The following is a 19,781-nucleotide window of genomic DNA, read 5'->3' as shown; positions in this document are numbered from 1 at the left end:
GGCCCTTCACACATGCAGAGTAGGCCCTTTACTGACACACACAGAATAGGCCCTGCACACACACACACAGAGTAGGCCCTGCACACACACACACAGAGTAGGCCCTGCACACACACAGAGTAGACGCTTCACACACACAGAGAGAGTAGGCCCTTCACACACACAGAGAGAGTAGGCCCTTCACACACACACACAGAGAGTAGGCCCTTCACACACACACACACACAGAGTAGGCCCTTCACCACACACACAGAGTAGGCCTTTCACACACCCAGAGTAGGCCCTTCACACACACACAGAGTAGGCCCTTCACCCACACACAGAGTAGGCCTTTCAAACACAAAGAGAGTGTAGACCCTTCACACACACAGAGTAGGCTCTTCACACACACACACACAGAGTAGGCCCTTCACACACACAGAGTAGGCCCTTCACCCACACACAGAGTAGGCCCTTCACACTCGCACACACTTACAGACACAATAGAGACTGAGCCCTTCACAGGCACAGAGAATAGAACCTTCAATCACAGCACAGTAGGCCCTTCACACATAAACACAGAGTAGGCCTTTCAAAGACAAACAGTTGGTCCTTTGCACACACATACAGAGAAGGCCCTTCACACGTACCACAGAATAGGTCTTCACACACACAGAATATGACCTTCACACGCACACACTGAGTACGCCTTCACACACATAGAGTAGGCCCTTCACACACACACAGAGTAGGCCTTTCAAACACAGAGAGAGTAGGCCCTTCACCCACACACACAGAGTAGGCCCTTCAGACACACAGAGTAGGCCCTTCAGACACACAGAGTAGGCCCTTCACACACACAGAGTAGGCTCTTCACACACACAGAGTAGGCCCTTCAAACACACACACAGAATAGGCCTTTCACCACACACACACACAGAGTAGGCCCTTCACACACACACACACAGAGTAGGCCTTTCACACACACACACACAGAGTAGTCCCTTCACCACACACACAGAGTAGGCCCTTGTCCTTCACACACAGAGTAGGCCTTTCACCACACACACAGAGTAAGCCCTTCAACACACACACAGAGTAGGCCCTTGTCCTTCACACACAGAATAGGCCTTTCACCACAAACACAGAGTAGGCCCTTCACCCACACATACAAAGTAGGCCCTTCACCCACACACAGAGTAGGCCTTTCAAACACAAAGAGAGAGTAGGCCCTTCACATACAAACACAGAGTAGGCCCTTCATCACACACACAGAGTAGGCCCTTCAACACACACACAGAATAGGCCCTTCACACACACACACAGAGTGGGCCCTTCAACACACACACAGAGTAGGTCCTTTACCACACACACAGAGTAGGCCCTTCACCCACACACAGAGTAGGCCCTTCACACACACAGAGTAGGCCCTTCACCCACACACACACTGCTGGTCCTTCACACACATACACACAACAGATAGGCCCTCACGCACACAGACACACACACTCACAGACACACACATGCACACACACAGAGGCTCGCCATGCCCATGAGTTCCCCATCTTCCAGCCAGGGATGGATAAGTCAGAGAGCAGTAGCCCCCACGTGCGCACAGGGACTGGTCTCAGTGGTTGTTCTGTACCCGGCACACTGATGTCGTGGTTGTAGAGTGTTATCAGTCACCTAGACAGAAGTCAAAGCCCACTGTAGGGTGTGCAAACAGTGTACCAGTTTACACAAGAAACTGGAGCCGCCATAGGTCTTGGTGTGTGCAGGAAAATGCAGGTTACCAGTCCTCAGGGATGGCAAAGAATGGCTCTCCCACTCTCAACTTTGTCTGTCCGTCTGTCTATGTATCTGTCTATCCATGCATCCGTCTATCTACCCACTTGCTTACCTAGTTACCTACATACATATCTATCTACCTACCTACCTACCTACCTACCTACCCTCCTACCTCTCTCTGTGTCTATCTACTTATTCATCCATCCATCTATCTTGCTCTCTATCCATCCACGTATCTATCTATCCATCCATCTGTCCGTCCATTTATCCAGCCATCCAGCCATCCTCTCTATCTCTAGCTCTTTACCTACCTACCTATCTCTATCTATTCATCCATCCATCTATCTTGTTATCCATCCATCTACGTACCAACCTACCTGCCTACCTACCTACCTATCTACCTATCGTCTATCTATCCATCCATCTGTCCATTCATCCATCTCTATCTCTCACTTTCTACCTACTACCTACCTATCTTTCTCTACCTATTCATCATCCATCTGTCTTGCTATCCATCCATCCATGTACGTACCTACCTACCTGTCTACCTACCTACCTACCTATCATCCATCCATCTATCCATCTTTATCTGTCTACCCATCTATCTGTCCATCCATCCATCTCTATCCCTAGCTATCTACCTACCTACCTATCCACCTACCTATCATCCATCCATCCATCCATCCATCCATCTCTGTCTCTCTGTCTACCCATCTATCTGTCCACCCATCCATCCATCAATCTCTATCTCAAGCTACCTACCTACCTATCTACCTATCATCCATCCATCCATCTATCTCTATCTCTGTCTACCCATCTATCTGTCCATCCATCCATCCATCTCTATTCCTAGCTATCTACGTACCTATCTACCTACCTACCTATCTACCTACCTATCATCCATCCATCCGTCTCTATCTCTCTATCTACCCATCTATCTGTCCATCCATCCATCCATCTCTATCCCTAGCTACCTACCTACCTATCTACCTACGTATCATCCATCCATCTATCCATCTATCTCTGTCTCTCTATCTACCCATCTATCTGTCCATCTATCCGTCTCTATCCCTAGCTACCTACCTACCTACCTACCTATCATCCATCCATCCATCTCTATCTCTATCTACCCATCTATATGTCCATCCATCCATCCATCTCTATCCCTAGCTACTTACCTACCTATCTACCTACCTACCTACCTACCTACCTATCTACCTACCTACCTATCATCCATCCATCCATCTATCTCTGTCTCTCTATCTATCCATCTATCCATCCATCTCTATTCCTAGCTATCTACCTACCTACCTATCATCTATCCATCCATCTATCTCTATCTCTGTCTACCCATCTATCTGTCCACCCATCCATCTATCTCTATCCCTAGCTATCTACCTACCTACCTACCTACCTATCTACCTACCTATCATCCATCCATCCATCTCTATCTATCTACCCATCTATCTGTCCATCCATCCATCCATCTCTATCCCTAGCTACCTACCTACCTATCATCCATCCATCCATCTATCTCTATCTCTCTATCTACCCATCTATCTGTCCACACATCCATCCTTCTCTATCCCTAGCTATCTACCTACCTACCTATCTACCTACCTATCATCCATCCATCCACTATCTCTATCTCCCTTGCTACCCATCTATCTGTCCACCCATCCATCCTTCTCTGTCCCTAGCTACCTACCTACCTACCTATCATCCATCCATCTATCTATCTCTGTCTCTCTATCTACCCATCTATCTGTCCACACATCCATCCTTCTGTATCTCTAGCTAGCTACCTACCTATCTACCCACCTACCTATATCCATCCATCCATCCATCTCTATCTCCCTTGCTACCCATCTATGTGTCCACCCATCCATCCTTCTCTGTCCCTAGCTACCTACCTACCTATCATCCATCCATCTATCTATCTCTGTCTCTCTATCTAACCATCTGTCTGTCCACCCATCCATCCATCTCTATCCCTAGCTATCTACCTACCTACCTACCTACCTACCTGTCATCCATCCATCCATCTATCTCTATCTCTTTGTCTACCCATCTGTCTGTCCACCCATCCATCCTTCTCTGTCCCCAGCTACCTACCTACCTACCTACCTACCTGTCATCCATCCATCCATCTATCTCTATCTCTATCTCTCTGTCTACCCATCCGTCTGTCCACCCATCCATCCTTCTCTGTCCCCAGCTACCTGCCTACCTACCTGCATACATTGCAGTGCAGACATGGCAGATTCGTGCAGGGTCTGCTGTATGAATGGACACAACGTGCGTGTCCCGTCTGGCTGGTGGTTGGCCTGTCATGATGCATTGAGTGGTTTACTCAGAGCAGCTTGTGTCCATGACAGAGGGTGTCGACATCCGTGAACTAGTGTTTGATGCAGGCTCCACCTGTCTTGGGTCAGTGCCTAGGAGTGGAACTGCCGTGTCCTGGGGCGAGCGCGTGTTCAGCCCTGGCAGATGGTGCTACGCGGCCCGGGAGTGGATGGGCCGTCAGGTGCTCCCATCGGCTCCCATGCAGCAGCCCGCCCCCTAGATCCACTTCTGGAGTTTCTGAGGGCAACGCATGTCCCAGATATAAAGGAGGCCAGCGCCACTGGTCGTACTTGTTAACAGCGATGGCGGGTGACCATGAAAGCAAACAGTGGAAGCTGAGCGGGACAGCCCTCAGACGGGCTGGCGGGGCGTCAGGTCCTCCAGCAGGAGCTGTGACTTCCCAGAGGGCCCAGGGGTCCCAGTGCCAAGGAGGGCAGCCTTTTCTCCCCGGCTCCTCTCTCCTTAGGTCTTGGGCATGCCTGAGATCTCTGCCCACGGCCCTTGAGCGCAGAGGGCAGGGCCAGGGTCTGTCTGCTGCCTGCAGCTGGCCCACGGGGGACTGAGGGGGTGAGCTGGTGGAGGAGTGGTCTGGGAGCAGGGTTGGTACCAGGGAGAGCAGCGTCAGGCTACTGCATCCTGGGGACAGAATCACAGGCCAGCGGGAGAGCTGAGGCCCCGTCAGGAGGCACGCGCAGTGGGCTCAGCCACTGACCTGATGTGGGCGTGAGGAGGGACAGTGGTGGCTGATGCCTGTGGAGATGGTGGAGGACCCAGGAGGGGCCTGCCTGGGGAGACAGCGGGCAGAGGTGTCGGGCCAGTGGTGGGCCTGGAGACACCCCCCCCCACCAGGGAGCCGTGGATGATGATTCGTGATGCAGAAGTAAAGGGCACATTCGGCCTATCCATAGGTGCACGAGACGTGACTATCAGCTTATTGTTGACCTGCTCTGATAAACGTCATTCAGTGTGCGTCACCTGTCACACACCCACGACAAGACATCTCGGACGTCTATGTGAGCCACCTCCTGCCCTCCCAGGCCGGGCGCCTTCATCTTTTGTCTATATTTTTGTTATTTCTTTGCAGAGCTCTTTTTAGTGGGTACATGATAGTTGGCGTATTTAAGGGGTAGAGTGTGGCGTGGCAGGACCTGTGAGCAACGTGTGACGACAGATGGGGCGATGGGCATGTCTGTCGCCTCAGACATTTGTCACTTACTTATTCCTGATGGGGAACCTCGGGGTCCCTGCTGGGCTGGAGGACACTGGAAGCTGTCCTCAGGCCCTGCGGCAGCCCCAAACCCAGCCATCCTCTCTCCTCCCCGCCCCCCCCCCCCGGCTCTGGAAGCCTCCTCTGCTCTGTGCACAGGTGAGATTCCTGGAGATGGCCTTCCTCTCTCTGCCTGAGCATAAAGCAAATCTCGGCCATCCCATCAGTCCACCCCTACATTCTGCGAGAGCACCTCTGGAGAAAGAAGATGGACCATTTCTCACACCTTTGCAATGCTGTCCCCCATTCAGCAAAATCAGGGGCAGTCCCTTGGTCTCATCAGATCCCCAGTTCTTCATGAATTCACATGCTCTTCTTAAATAAGTCTTTTTAGCGGTTTTTATAATCTGCATCCAAACATGGAATCCTCCACTTCAGAGACCTGTTGAGTTTCTAAGTTCTCTTTGAATGTACAGGTCTAAAGATCTGATAGAACAGTCTGTATTTGCGTAACCCAAGCAAAGAAGAAAAAGCTTTAAGAAGATTCCCACTCTAACCGTGTGCATTTTTTTAAAAAAGTAACTATTTGTAAGGGCAGTCAGTGGTCAGGGCAGTCAGTGGTCATCTATGTGATTTCAGGGATGCATGCACCTTGCTGCAGCAGATCCCGGTGGGGGGCGCTCAGCATCACTATAAGTCATTACAGTTCAGATGGCTTCTTGCCAACAGCTTCCTGGTTGCAGGTTAGTCAGATACAGAATGAGAACATTGAAAAATGTCTCTTTGATCACAGACTTTAAACCCCTACATGGCAAATCGGTCATTTTTATGACAAAGGAGACAGTGGGGCTGCAGGCCCTCTGGGAGGGCCAGGTCCTTCTCTTGGTGACAGAAGATTGGATTTATCCATTTTCCATTGCCATAGAAAAACACCTGAGACTGGGTACTTTATAAAGAAAAGAGGTTTATTTAGCCCACAGTGGTGGAAAATCAAAAGCCCACGATTGGTTTGCCCTGGTGAGGGTGGCCTTGCCGTGTGACACACAGGACCTCTGGTGGGAGTGTGTGGGAGAGACCACATCGCCAGGCAGGTAGCCAGAGATTCCAAGGCGGGGCTGGTGTCAGAGACTAACCAGGGTCCCTGGATACCTCCTTGCTGCCTCTCAAGGACAGGCCTGGGTGACCGATGACCTCCCTGTCGGCCCCACCTCTTAAAGGGCCCACCACCTCCTATCATCCCCATGCTGGTGGTGTCGCCAACCTATGGATGCTTGGAGACAGACCATGAGCAAGGCAGGGACCTGAGGGTGACTCTGTCTTCTGAAGACCCGCGACTGTGCTTCGGGTGTGGATCGGGAGTGTGCGCCTGTGGGCACACACTCAGCCCAGCCTTCCCTCCCCTGCTTTGTTGGCCTCCGGGCACTCATTGCCGTCGACACACCGTGTCCTTGCCGTCCCCTCTCTCTTCCCGCTAGAGCGCGAACCCCACAGTGTGGCTTTGTGGTGATGGCTGGGTGCCTCTGGCATCTGGGACAGAGCCTGGCGCCCTGCGCTTTTTAACTACGCGTTGAGCGGCCGGATGTCTGTCAGTCCTTAGATTCTGAATCCTGTTCCTGGGACCAGAGGAGAAGCCGTCCCTGAAGCCCCACGTCCTCCTGGGGACATGCAGAGCCTCAGGCCTGAGCAGGCGCGGGGGCTGCTGGAGCCCGAGAGGGCCACGGTGCTGCTGCCCTGGGAGAGCAGGGCCTGGGAGAAGTCCACGCACCCGAGCTTCGCCAAGGACTGGGAGGCCGTGGACGTCGGGGCCTCTGGCTGCGAGAGTGAGAGAGGTGAGGGAGGGTCCCGGGGGAGGCGGGAGGGTCTCAGCTGGGCTCCGGGAGACGGAGCCCTCCTTCCTGGCTGGTGTTGGCTGGCTAGCTGGTGGACACGGGCCATGGGTCTCTAGCAGGCCGTCCAGGACTCTTCCGCGGAGGCCTGCGGCCTTCTCAGGAGCAGCAGGAGAGGCGGCAGGTCTCTGCCGAGTGCCCAGTTATTCCTCGGCCATTGGGCAGGATGAGCCGCAGGATCAAGCCCAGAATCAGCAAAGAAAGGGGCTACCGGGGGTGGACACAGACACTTGGTGACGAGCGTGGACACTGCTGTACGCCAGGCACCGTGGTGAGGGCTGGGGATATAGTGGGAGGGCCCGGCAGGGCTCAGATTCCAGTGGAGACAATAGACGTGCCCAGCTTTGGGCAGTGGGACGGATTGGTTTGCTCCAACGGGGGTCATCTGCTGCCATCTAGTGGGTGGAAGTCTGGGCCGTTTTGTAAATCTGTGGGACTCTGGCCCAAATGTGGCAGTGCCCAGGGTGAGAAGCCCCGCCTCTGAGCCTGAGAGGTTGCAGGGTTCCGAGGTCGCGGGTGGCAGCTGTCCAAGAGAGAGAGAGGTGAGAGAAGTGGACAGACTCGGGCCACATTTGAGAGGGAGAATTGGTTCTTGCTGGGGACATGGGGAAGTGAGAGAAACCAAGGGTGGCCCTTGGGGGTTCTGACCAAGACAGTGGGACAGCTTGCTGTTTGCTGAGGCGGGGGCATCTGAGCCTCAGCCCACTGCAGAGGGGGCTGGACCGTCCTCCAGGGACCGTCCCCCTCCTCCATCCTCCACTGTCCTCTTCCCTGGGTCGGAGGCAGGGGACTGGATGGAGCTTAGGTGTGGGAGGGAGGAGGAGGCTTGGGCCCTGTGGGGCTGTAGCAGAGGAGGACGGGAAATGCCAGTCTTTGCTCAGCTTAGGGATGAGGACCCTGAGGGGCCACTGTGGGAAATCTCCCCAGGAAGCTGTCATCCTGATGTCACTCCCTGGCTGCTGCTTCTGCTCCCTCAGTCAGTTTTGCTGGAGGCCCATGGAGAAGAGCTCCTGCCAGTGGACACGTGAGGGGACGAGGCCTAGGGAGAAGGGCCCGTCAGGTGTGCCAGTGTGAGACCAGGAGGCTGTAGGGTCCGAGTTCTCCCATCCTCTCCTGCCCACCTGAGCTAGACTGGCCAGTGCAGCTGGCAGGAGTCAGCAGAGAAGGGTAGGACGCCAGTGGGAAGAGGGAGAGGGGCCTGCCTCAGTGGCCTGGTCACTCACCCCTGCCTCCTTCCTCCTCTGCTCCTCCCCCGTCAGACCTGTCTTCTCAAGACACGGGACTTTCCCAGGAGTGGTGCTCAGTGGAGGAAGATGATGAGTCGGAGGACTCCCAGGTATGTGGCAGGCGGGCTTCTCTCCTTTTCCATAAATGTGTCACCCTGAGGACCTCAGGGGGCTGCCGTGCTTTCCTCTTTAGCCTGGGATTTCCATGCCCCGTGGAATTTCCGAGAGTTGTCTTGTGGGAAAGAGGACATATTCTTATGGTGATCAGACACAAAGACACTATGTGATATGTATGTAACTTAATCCACACATGCTCTTCATCCCTGCACTCATAAACCCACCCATCCATCTGTCCATCTCTTCACCCTTCCATCCATCCATCCATCCATTCACCCATTCATCCATCAAACTACCCTCCATCCTCTCACCCATCCATCCATCCACCCATCTACCCCACCCACCCACCCATCCATCTATCCATCTCTTCATCCATCCATCCATCTACCCACCCATCCATCCACTCACCCACCCATCCATCCATCCACTCATCTACCCCATCCACCCATCCATCCATCCACCCATCTATCTACTCATCCACCCACCCACCAATCTACCCATCTCTGTACCCATCCATCCATCCATCCACCCATCCATCCATCCACCCACCCACCCATCCATCTACCCATCTACCCATCCTTTCAAACATCACCAACATTTCATCCATATGTTCACTGTTATATCTACCCAAACTATTATTCACCCACTCATCCATATCCCTGTGACATCCACCTGTCCATCCATCCACCTCACCTATCTGTTCACTTATCTGTCCATTCACTCTCCCCTCTACTTACCCTCTATCTCTAGTCATCAGTCTATCCACCACCCATCCACTCCTCCATCTCCCATTGAACACCCACCAATCATTCATATGTTCACTTGTTCATCTGCCCAGTCCTTAACGCCCTGTTCACTTACGTTCCCATCTCATCGCCCATGTATCTAGTTATCTACATGCTTTCTCATATACCCTTTTAACCACATGCCAGCAATTCATCTATCCAACCTACCTGCCCCTACACACTTGAGCAGTAGCACAGGGGTCATAAGGAGGGAGAGGAGTGGAGGGCAGTAGTAGGTGAGGCCATGGAATGATGGGGTAGACAACGCAGGGTCTTGTAGACCACTGCAATCATTTGGGGGACACAGTCAGAGCACTGCAGAGATCAAGGAGCAGGTTGTGGGAAAGAGGACACATTCTTATGGTGGTCAGACACAAGTGAAGGGTCTCCACATGATATGTATATAACTTCATCCACACGTGCTCCAGAAGGAACCCAAGGTCAATTTAGACAGGCTGTTTGAAGAGGCCTCTGTGAGGTCCTTCGCTTATCCATTCACCCATTCAGGTTCATCCATCCATCCACCCACCCATTCATCCATCAATCCACTCACCTGGTCAGCCCAGCTGAACCTTCTGCATGGACAGGTGCTCCTTCCTTGGAGTTGTATTCCAAGAGTGAAGAAGTTCCCACTCTGGAGGAAAAAAGGGTCCTGTTACTACCATTCTATAAACACAAGCAGGTGCAACACTTGCAAATCCTATCCGAGTGTGTGAGTTTAAAGGAAAAAAGAAATACCAGTGCCCAGAAAAGTTCCCTGGTGAAGGTTGCTGTAACAGGTGAATTCTTCCACAACACTAGAGGTAGGACAGAGGTGGACTAGTGAGAGTGGGAGGGAACCTGGGGATTGGGGTACTGGTGATGATCTACTTCCTGTTCTGGGAGCCGCTTCGTGCAGTATTCACCTCTGAAGATTGCTCAGAGACCTCCCCACGTTCAAGGGGGCATGTCTTAAGACCCCAGTGGATGCCTGAAACCCAGGAGAGTACCACATCCTGTATGTCCTGTTTTTCCCTGTATGTGCATACCTATGATACAGTATAGTTTATAAATTAGAGGAAGAGATGAACAACAATAACTAACCAGAGTTGAAGTGGTGTTTTAAATCTGTAAGACTTTCTAAACCAAATTTTCATCCATTATTCTGAAATTTTCTCCAATGGAGCATAGGCATGTTATTTTTGTGCATTTATCTTATATCTAGTCACTTTGTTGTACCGTTTTAATTTCAAAAAGCTTTTCTTTTGATGTGCTGTTTCTTTTCTGGCCAGATAATCTATTTTCCTGCAAGTGATGGTGCTGGCCCCTTCCTGTGGTGTTCACACTTACCTCTCTTCTGTTTCAGGGCTTTGTGGAGTGGTCGAAAGCTCCACAGCATACGACTATAGTCCTGGTGGTGTGCGTGCTGTTTCTGTTCCTGGTTTTGACGGGGATGCCCATGATGTTTCACATTTAGCTATAAGAATGGCTGTTGTTTTCAGATAGATACCCTGTGTCATTTTAAGGAAATGTTTGGCCTAAAAATCAGGAATGAGTATGAAATATTATCAAATGCCTTTCAAACATCCACTGAGATGATTTAAAAAAAAACTTTTTAGTATGAGATTTTGCATTACTGTATTTCATTAAAATTAGGCCTCATTGATTGTAAGACACATTTTATTTTATATATCACTGAGAAAAAATGGTAATCAATTGCAAGATGTCAACAATCAGAAGACTCCTCTTAACTTCAGAGGGGGTGAAAACAGCTTAGCGGCTGTGGAATCTGGCGACTTCCTGGCACCCTGGTCTTCCCATTCCTGGGGCTGGGGTGTGCCAGTCTTCCTACGCTGAGTTCCTTTATTCCATGTTTACGTGGGACTCTTGCCTCTCTTCACGAGTGAGTTTGGTGCTATCTTTGTGAAGTTCGGCATCATGGCTAGCTTGCATCCCAGGAAGACCTGAGTACCTTCGCCCTTTCTTTGTTTTGGGATACTTTCTGTAACCTGAGAGGGCCCAAGGCCTTGCCAGTTGAGAAGAGTTCACCAGTAAGGCAGCCAGGTCCCAGAGCCACGGAGGGGAGGGTCAGGGGAACCCTTGGGCAGCCTTCTCAATACCCTCACGATGGCAGTCTATTCATACCTTCTACATCTTGTTCCTTTTGATGGTTTACGGTGGCCTTTCATCCCCTAAAGGATTCTTCATTCCATAGACTTTTTCAGATAGCTACTTTAATTACGTGTCCTATTTTATAATTAAACACAGACTTTCTCTTTGTTGCGTTCTAGCCATATTCTCCTTTTAACTTCTGCCTGCAGTTTATTTCATAATTTGATTTGAAAGTTTTAACTGGCTTATTACTGTTTTTTCAAAGAGTCAGCATTAGGATTTATTTATATCCATTATTTTTCATTTGTAATTCATTTTTCTTTAATATATATTGTGTTTTATTTTTACTTGTTTTTATTCCTTATCTCAAATTTTAAGTTGAATACTTAATCTATACTCTCTTTATATTTGCAATAATAGCATATTTAAAAATATAAATGTACTTCTGGATACAGCCTTGGCCACATGTCAAAGTTGGTGAGTCATCTTCTTGTTTATATAGTTTTTTGTTTTGTTTTGTTTTTGTAGTGTTCCTAGAGAGTGCTTTGAATCTCAGTGATTTGGCTAAATTTTGCTTAAAATTCGTTTCTGGTTTTACTGCACTGTGAACAGAGAACGTGGCCTAGAATAGATGTTCTTTCAAGACATTGTGAGAAGCTGTTACTGCAGCCTAGGACATAACTGGTTTCTCTAGTTTAATGGACATTTAAGATGAGCGTGTGCTCATCGTCTGTAGAAGTTAACTGCTTTTGAGTCTGCTCACTGGCCAGGCATGGTCAGTTATACTGCTCATATTTCATGTGATTTAATGTGGCCCACTGCATCTATCAGAAACTAATCAGACTGTGTGAAAATCTGTTAGCGCAACTGGTTTACCAATATATTTTTATAATATTGGCTTTATGTATTCAATAGCTGTGTAAATCAATGCAGATAAGTCCAGCACTGCTGTCTTAGTCAAATAGGCAATATATGTAATACACCAAGCACAGTTCCAGGCATACAGTAGGCACTCAATAAATGTCAGTTAAAACTTGACCCTGAATCTTCTATCAAATATGAAATGATTGCCTTCAACTCAGCCTTTGCCTTAAAATTTACCTTGTCTAATGCTGGTTGATATTTTCATTCTGCTCTTTTTAAAATTGTGTGTGTGTGTGTGTGTGTGTGTGATGTCTGTTGTTTGTGCGATGTGTGTGGTGTGTGTGTGTTTATCTTTCTTCTGGGAGCTCGTGGGCTGCCACAGAGCTGGGGCTCCATGGAGGCTATGGATGTGAAGAGGATCAGGACCACCAGGAGGCCACACCAGGCACGCGGGCCTGGGCTGCTCGCTGGGCCGCAGGCTGCATGCTGAGCTGGGCGCAGCTGGCCTCGGCAGCCCAGGGTTCCTGCTGCACCACCGCCAGGCGCCCTCCTTAGGCACAACTTTGCCCCCTTGGACTCCGGGGTCACCCATGCGGGCCTCAGTACTCACACTGGCCTCCTGTCCTGCTCGTACCAGCCTCCCTGATCCCTCTCTTGTGGGAGTGCAAGTGCCTGCTCGGGGGTTGTGCCTGCCCCGGGTGCCCCTTCTGGACGTCTCCCTGCAGAGAGGCCCTAGCCCCTGGGCAGCACTCCCCTCTCGGGCCTCTTGCAGGGTTCTCACGGCTGAGGGGCAACAGGGGAGCCTCGTCAGCGCGGTTCCTGCAGAGCTCCCTGGGCAGCAGCCTCCAGGTGCTTGGAGCAGTGCGAGCAGGACCCCGCCCTCTCCCACCCGTTGGTCCCATGCGCTTGAAGCTGCATTGCCCACTCTAGAGCAGGGCGTGGACCCAGGCGGCATCTGGAAGTGGCCTCTGGGGAGTATCCGCAGGGGAAATCTGTGCGCAAGCCTGCGAATTCCACAAGGCTGAGGTGATAGGGAAATGCTGGACGCCCTTCAGGGACTCTCTGAGGACAGCAGTCCCCTCCCCAGAGCAACCAGCTTGGGGTTGACAGTTTGCTGCACGCTGCCCCCCCCCCTGGGGGGGGGGCTTGGCATCCGGTGCTCAATCAGCGCAAGCTAATTCCCTGCCAATCCTGGAGAGTCTCAAGGTCACAAGCTCGGAAGTGTCTTCTAGAATGATTCCTCTGGAGTCCGCTGCTAGGGTCCTACAGCAGCAGACTCAGGGTAGACTCTTAAACAGCAGGAGGGATTCAGGCAGAATCTTGCTCCCCTGCAGCGCCAGGAGCTCACCGCCAGAGGATCAGCCAACACTGACACAGTGCCAAAGCGCCCAGTGCCAATGGACTCAATGGAGATCCCTCACCTGCTGGCACAGCCCAGCGCCCCTTGTGAACTCAGCACTTAAGCACTGAGAGGCACCGGAGGCACCTGCGCCTGCGCACTCCCACTAGGCTGCTCTTGGAAGGGATTCAGAAGGCCCCGCCCACTGGCCTAGCCCTCTCCGCAATCGTGGCTCCGCCCACAGTCCTGGCCCCTCCCACAGCCTAGTGGTCTCCGCAGAAGGGTCCAACTACCCGCTTGGGCTCACCTGCTGTCTCGGGTGACCAAACTTTGTCCATAACTGTCAACTAGGGTTCCATTTCACTCATTTGCCCATTCACCCAACATTTCCAGAGCACCTACTGTGTGTTGAGTTCTAGGCTGGGTGATGTATCAGGCATAGGGAGGAGCCCACTGTGTGATCTCTAACCCTGAATGGCTCTAGGGCTGGTGCTGGGGGTGTACAGTTATTCTTTAGGACCCTGGGCATTTCTTGAGGACCTTCTGTGTGCTGAGAACTGGACTGGACAAAGTTTGGTCAGAGGGAGGCACCAGACTCCACGGTCCTCACCCTGCTGTCTCCTGTGCTGGTACTGAGGAGATTGAGCCGCTTATTTATCTGGCATCTCTTGAGGACCTGCTGTGTGCCAGGGCAGCACTGGGCTGTATGGGGCACAGGGAAGAAAGTACTCTGTTCCCTGACCCTGAATGGCTCTGGCTCTGGTACAACTATTCATTCTGATCTGCAGCAATTCTTGAGAACCTACTGTGTGTTAAGTTCTGGGCTGTGATGTGTGGGTCATAGGGAGGGTCCAGCTGTTGATCCCTGAGGGGCAAAAGTGTCTGACTTATTAATTCCTCAGCCTGAACTTTCCTGGGTGCCGAGACCTGTGCAGGCGATATCAGGATGCAGATCAAAAACAAAAAAATAGGGCCTGGGGTTGTGGCTCAGAGGTAGAGCGCCTGCCTAGCATGCATGAGGCACTGGGTTCGAGCCTCAGCACTACATAAAAATTAAACATTGTTCCACCTAAAACTAAAACTAAATAAATATTAAAAAAAACAGCAGCCAAGCAACTACTGCAGCCCCCCAGGAGGGGCAGCAGCCAGCTGCGTCCGCCGTGTGCCCGGCCCTCTGTCTCAGGTGTGTTCCCACAGAGCTTGTTTCTGTCGGATTTCTCCCTGTGTTAAAGACCAGTGTATCTCGGCTATTTTCAAGCCTGAACTTTTTTTTTTTTTTTTTTTTGAAAAATCATATCATTTTCAAACATTTCTTCTAGTGGAGGTGACTTGTTAGCTGGGGGACATGGCCATAAGATTTTCTTTTATTCTTTTTTTTTTTTTCAATAAATGGTAAACCACATGGAACATATTTACTGCGAGGAGATCTTGTTAGGACTTTTTAGTCTTGTAAAGTGATATGACTGTCACTGTGATTTCATCTGTGGCAGGTGGGTGGCGCTGATGATTCCCACGTTCCACTCTTCCCTTGAGCAGTCCTCCGGATAGGCTCCTCCCGACACTTCTGGGTGCAGCTGGGAAACTGCTCTGGGAGGTCTGGAACTGCCCTGCTGTGGTCACGCTCTCCCCCTGCCAGGCCAGGGGAACAGCCCAGTTAGCCGCCGGTCACAAGGAGGACAGTGGAGTGCGGCTAGCTGCACCCTCCTGCCTGGAGCCCTCACATGATCCACAGTTGACCACAGATGCCTAAGAGAGCCAAGACCCATCAGGCCTGGTTCAGACCAGCAGAACCACCGGGCTGACCAGCTGATGCAAAAGAAATCGTAAGGGACAACTGGTGATTGGTTGTGCAATGAGGGCTGATAAAAACATAAAAGTAAGGTCTTGGGGGGCTTCCTCACACGGAATAAAAGGTGGGGTCCACTGTGGAACAGGCCCCCTTGGCAGGTGTGTGCAGAACCACCCCTTCTGGAGGGACCCTCCCTGCTCTGCATTCCTCCTGTCCTTCTCTCTGAGCACAAGTTCTGTCTTAGATCCAGATTGCTTTTTCAGACGGCTCCTTTAGTAAATATGCAGCATCACCCAAGGAGTAGAACCTCTCACTGTCATTTATTAAATGTGTATTTATTAATATTTATTAAATATTTAGTAATATTTATGCCTAGTAGATCATAAAGTGAACAACTAAAAGGCCAGCCAGAGACTCTAGGCATTTCTGTGGGTCCACCTGCCTGTGTGCGTTTCCAAGTCCCCACGTGGAGGTGCTGAGACTGCTCTGGAGGTCGTGGGGTTCAGCCCCGGCCCCCTGTGTGTTCCTTGCTGTGTGACCTCTGGTAAGTAAGGGAGCTTCTCTGAGCCTTGGCTTCCCAGGACAGCCTCTGCCCCACAGTGCTCAGGCTGTAAATGAGGTGTGGACAGGAGGGGTTCGAGGCCCTTCTTGTGCCTCAGCTCTTACTCTTCTGCATGTCCACACAGGGTCTGCTGGGGTCACCGCCGAGAGCAGGCCTCTCCCCCCACCCCACCCCCGCCCCTGAGTTAGGTGTGGCCGCAGGGAAAAGCGGACCCGCACAGGAGGAACAGGTAGGGCCTCTTGTCCGTGTAGGAGAAGCGGAAGGCCTTGTGGCAGCGGCACTTGTTGGGCCGCTCCCCGGTGTGGGTGTGCACCAGGTGGTGCTGGATCAGATAGGCGCCCCGGAAGGCCTTGCCACGCTCATGGCAGGCCTGGGGGGATCTTCTGGTGCTCCAGGAGGGAGGACACGTGGCCGAAGGCGGCGCTGACCCGCAGGCACCTGTAGGTCACTCCCGGTGTGCACCACGCGGCGCTGGAGGAAGTGCAAGCGGTTGCTGAAGCGCTTGCCACAGTCCTGGCACTTGTAGGGCCGCTCACTGTGTGCGTGCGCTGGTGCTGCGTCAGATGCCACACCTGCCTGAAGGCCTTGGTGCACTGGCCGCCGGCTTCTCGCCCGTGTGGATGCGCTGGTGCTCTGCCAGCGAGACGCTCCGGCACACGTAGGGCTGCTCCCCCGTGTGCGTGTGCGTGCGCCGCTGCTGTGCCGGGTGCGCGATCTGCTGGAAGGCCTCGGCGCACTGGCTGCAGCAGTACGGCTTCTCCTCGGTGTGGGTCTCTGGTGGCGGACCAGCCGGAGGAGAAGCGGAAGGCCTGGGCCCACTGCGCCCTCAAAGGGCTTCTCGCCCGTGTGGATGCGCTGGTGCTCCATCAGGGACAAGCGGTTGCGGAAGGCCTGGGCGCACTGCACGCAGGCACAGGGCTGCTCTCCCGTGGGCACGCGCCGGTGCTGTGTCAGGTGTGTGAAGCGCCTGAAGGCCTTGGTGCAGTCCCCGCAGCCATAGGCTTCTCGGGTGTGTGCGCCAGTGTGCCACCAGGCAGGAGCCCTGGCTGAAGGCCTTGCCGCACTCGTGGCAGCCGTAAGGCTTCTCCTCCGGGTGCGTGCGCTGGTGCAGGGTCAGGTGCACGCTCTGGCTGAAGGCCTTGCCGCACTCAGGGGCAGGCGAACGGCTTCTCCCCAGTGTGGATTCTTCGGTGCAGGATGGATGCTGAACAGTACCTGAAGGCCTTCCCACAGTCCTCGCTCCTCCAGGCTTCTTAGGGCCTCCACCCTTCTCCCCTTGGCTGGTGCCAGTGTTCTGCTCCAGGCTCTTCCTTGGCGCGGTCTCTCCGCAGCCTGGTTTTGCTGGGCGCGCCCAGCTGGGTCACAACAGAGCTTGATGTTCTCGCGCGCAGCCCACCGACCATGTTCCTGGACGGCCTCTCCTGCAGCCTCTCCCCTGTGGGCCACTGGCTCCATGCAGCTCTCTGGGTTTTCCCGTGGGTCCTCAAACTCGCCTTCCTCTTTCCAGGGACCTCCCAGCTCAGAGCCCTGGAGGGTGGTGCTCAAGAGCCCCTCCATCCTGCTCCCCGGGTGCTGCGTTGATCTTCCAGCTCCTCTCTGGATCTGAAAGAAAAATAAATCATCAGCGTTATCCTTTGCCCTGGGCTGGGGAGTGTAGGAGCTGGCCTAGGAAGGTCTTGGTGCCGCTCCCTGGACCTGCCTACCCTGGCATCTTGAGTCAATAATTCTTTGCCCTGGGCGTTCACCCGTGTGCTGAGGGAGGCTGAGTGGCATTCCCAGTCTCCCCACGCTGGAGGCCAGTGGTGTTCTGCAGTAGTGACAATCAAAATGTCTCCAGACATTGCCAAGTGTTCCTGGGATGAAGTCATCCCTGGTTGGGCATCTGAAACAAGTTCAAAAAAGATCCCTGGCCCACTCCAAAAAATCACAAAATTAATAAAAGAACCTGTCAATCTTAAATATGGGCTGTAACCTGGTGCTGCAGACTAGACCAGGTCCCCAAAGGACTATGTTGAAGCCCTTGCCCTCAAAGTGATGGTTTTTGGAGGTGAGGCCTTGGAGAGTTGGGCAGATGAGGCCATGAGGGGAGGGCTGAGCTGGGTTTGTGTCCTTATAAGAAGAGGAAGAGAGCAGAGCTGCCCTCTCTGCCAGAGGAGGACACAGTGAGGAGGTGCCCTTCCCATGCATCTGACCTCAGGCTCCTGCCCCAGAACCCTGGGGCTGCATGGCCTGCTCCCGGCCTCAGGACCTCGGGGCACATGTTCCAGAGCCACCCAGCCCTTAACAGAAGTCAAGGCCTTTGCAAGGGCCGTCTGCTGTGCCGGGAACGTCTTCCCCAGCTTGAGCCACACTGAGCACAGACTCTGGACTGGAGACTCTGGGGCCCGAGGTGACGGAGTGAAGGGCCGAGAGGGCCTCAAGTGCAGAGGGCCTGTCTCAGGTCCGCCACGGGTGGGTGGGGGGCCGTGCTGGAGCACAGCGACCCCAGCATGGAACAGGAGACAGTGTGACAGGGGGGAGGGTCAGCGTGTGCACAGCAGCAAGGCGCTGTGGAGGGGGCCGGGCTGGTCCCAGTGCCCATGCCAATTCCACAGGCTGCCCCCAGGCACGGGCAGTGGTACCCACCTCATCGTCCCGGGAGCATCAGGTCCTGTCACGGCAGGTGTGGCCCTTCCTGGGGTTGCTGGGCCTCAGTGGGTTAGTTGACATCTGCAGGAGAAAGAATCGGGGACCATGACGGTAGAGGCTGGGACAGACACAGGTGATGAGGGGGGACATGGGATACTGGGTGGTAGGGAGCCCAAGATGGGGACACAGACAGGCCTGGGGTGGTAAAGGGACCTCTCTACTGCCAACACTCAAGACAGGAGTTTTCCCACACCAGCACTCAGCGTTCAGGCCCCTCTGGCTGGCAGGCCCCCACCCCTCAAGTCACAAGGTGGGGAGGCTTCCCACAACCCCTGCCTGGGAGGGACGGCTTGCCTGATGGACTCAGGGAAGCCCTCCGCCTGCTGTCACCATTGACTGTAAAGGATCTGGCTCAGGAGCAGCCTAGTGGAAGATGTGCAGGGCAAAGTCCACTGGGAGCAACGCGAGCGTCCATGTTTCTGCTGGTGTGCCACCCTGGGTCCACCCACCTGCAGCTTTCCAAACCCGGACCTTTAGGGGTTCTATGAAGATTTCATTATGTAGAGGTGACTGATTCCACCTTGACCATTGGTGATGACCTCAACCTCCAGCCCCTGTGTGTGCAGGGGCGGGGGGTGGTGGTGCTGGAGCTGAAGGTTGGAACACTTCAATCAGAGTGGGTTCCCGTGGCAACAGGCTCCCTCCTGAGGCCACCCAGAGGCCCACCCACCAGAAGTCCCCTCACTAGCATAAACACAAGGCTGATTGAAAGGAGTTCCAGCATTGTGAATAATGGAAGATGCAGTTCTTACCCCATCACTAAGGAAATCCAGTTTTAGCTTTATGCCAGGAAATGGAGACAATGACCAAATAGACATATACTTTTTTTTTTTTTTTTTACTTCACATCACAGATAGGCACATACATTATGTCAGAGTCCAACATACACAGTCACATGTCATCATAACCCAGGTCATCATAACAGACATGCAGGAACACATGCTCCCCCACAGGCAAGGAGGCAGCGGGAAGCTGTGCACCTGCAGCACTCATGCCTGCTTATGGGACTTTAGGCACAGGTAGCTACAGGTAGCTATCCCATGTGTACTGTCCCCAAGTGAACAGGGACACTCAGGGATCAAGATGCATAGATCACCCTCTCCAGCACAGGCAG

At 52.9% G+C, this 19,781-nt stretch overlaps 1 protein-coding gene across 3 annotated transcripts in view; it reads left to right on the top strand.

Moving 5' to 3' along the window:
- Positions 1–13,205, top strand: part of Smim17 (small integral membrane protein 17) — a 53,383-nt gene extending 40,178 nt beyond the window's left edge. For all 3 annotated transcript variants that reach the window (XM_058574764.1, XM_046431049.2, XM_058574763.1), the window contains 3 exons: positions 6,911–7,149; positions 8,466–8,542; positions 10,680–13,205. In XM_058574764.1, coding sequence (XP_058430747.1) covers positions 6,984–7,149; positions 8,466–8,542; positions 10,680–10,790 — 354 coding nt within the window. In that variant the 5' untranslated portion in view covers positions 6,911–6,983 and the 3' untranslated portion in view covers positions 10,791–13,205. The remainder of the gene's footprint in view (positions 1–6,910; positions 7,150–8,465; positions 8,543–10,679) is intronic.
- The last annotated feature ends 6,576 nt before the right edge of the window (positions 13,206–19,781 follow it).

This window comes from Marmota monax, unplaced genomic scaffold, assembly GCF_021218885.2.
Source record: "Marmota monax isolate L192 unplaced genomic scaffold, Marmota_monax_Labrador192_F-V1.1 WCK01_AAM20220418_F8-fsc00215, whole genome shotgun sequence".
Taxonomy (NCBI): domain Eukaryota; kingdom Metazoa; phylum Chordata; class Mammalia; order Rodentia; family Sciuridae; genus Marmota; species Marmota monax.
The sequence above is the reverse complement of the archived record's forward strand: the minus strand, read 5'-3'. Positions and strand labels throughout refer to the sequence as shown.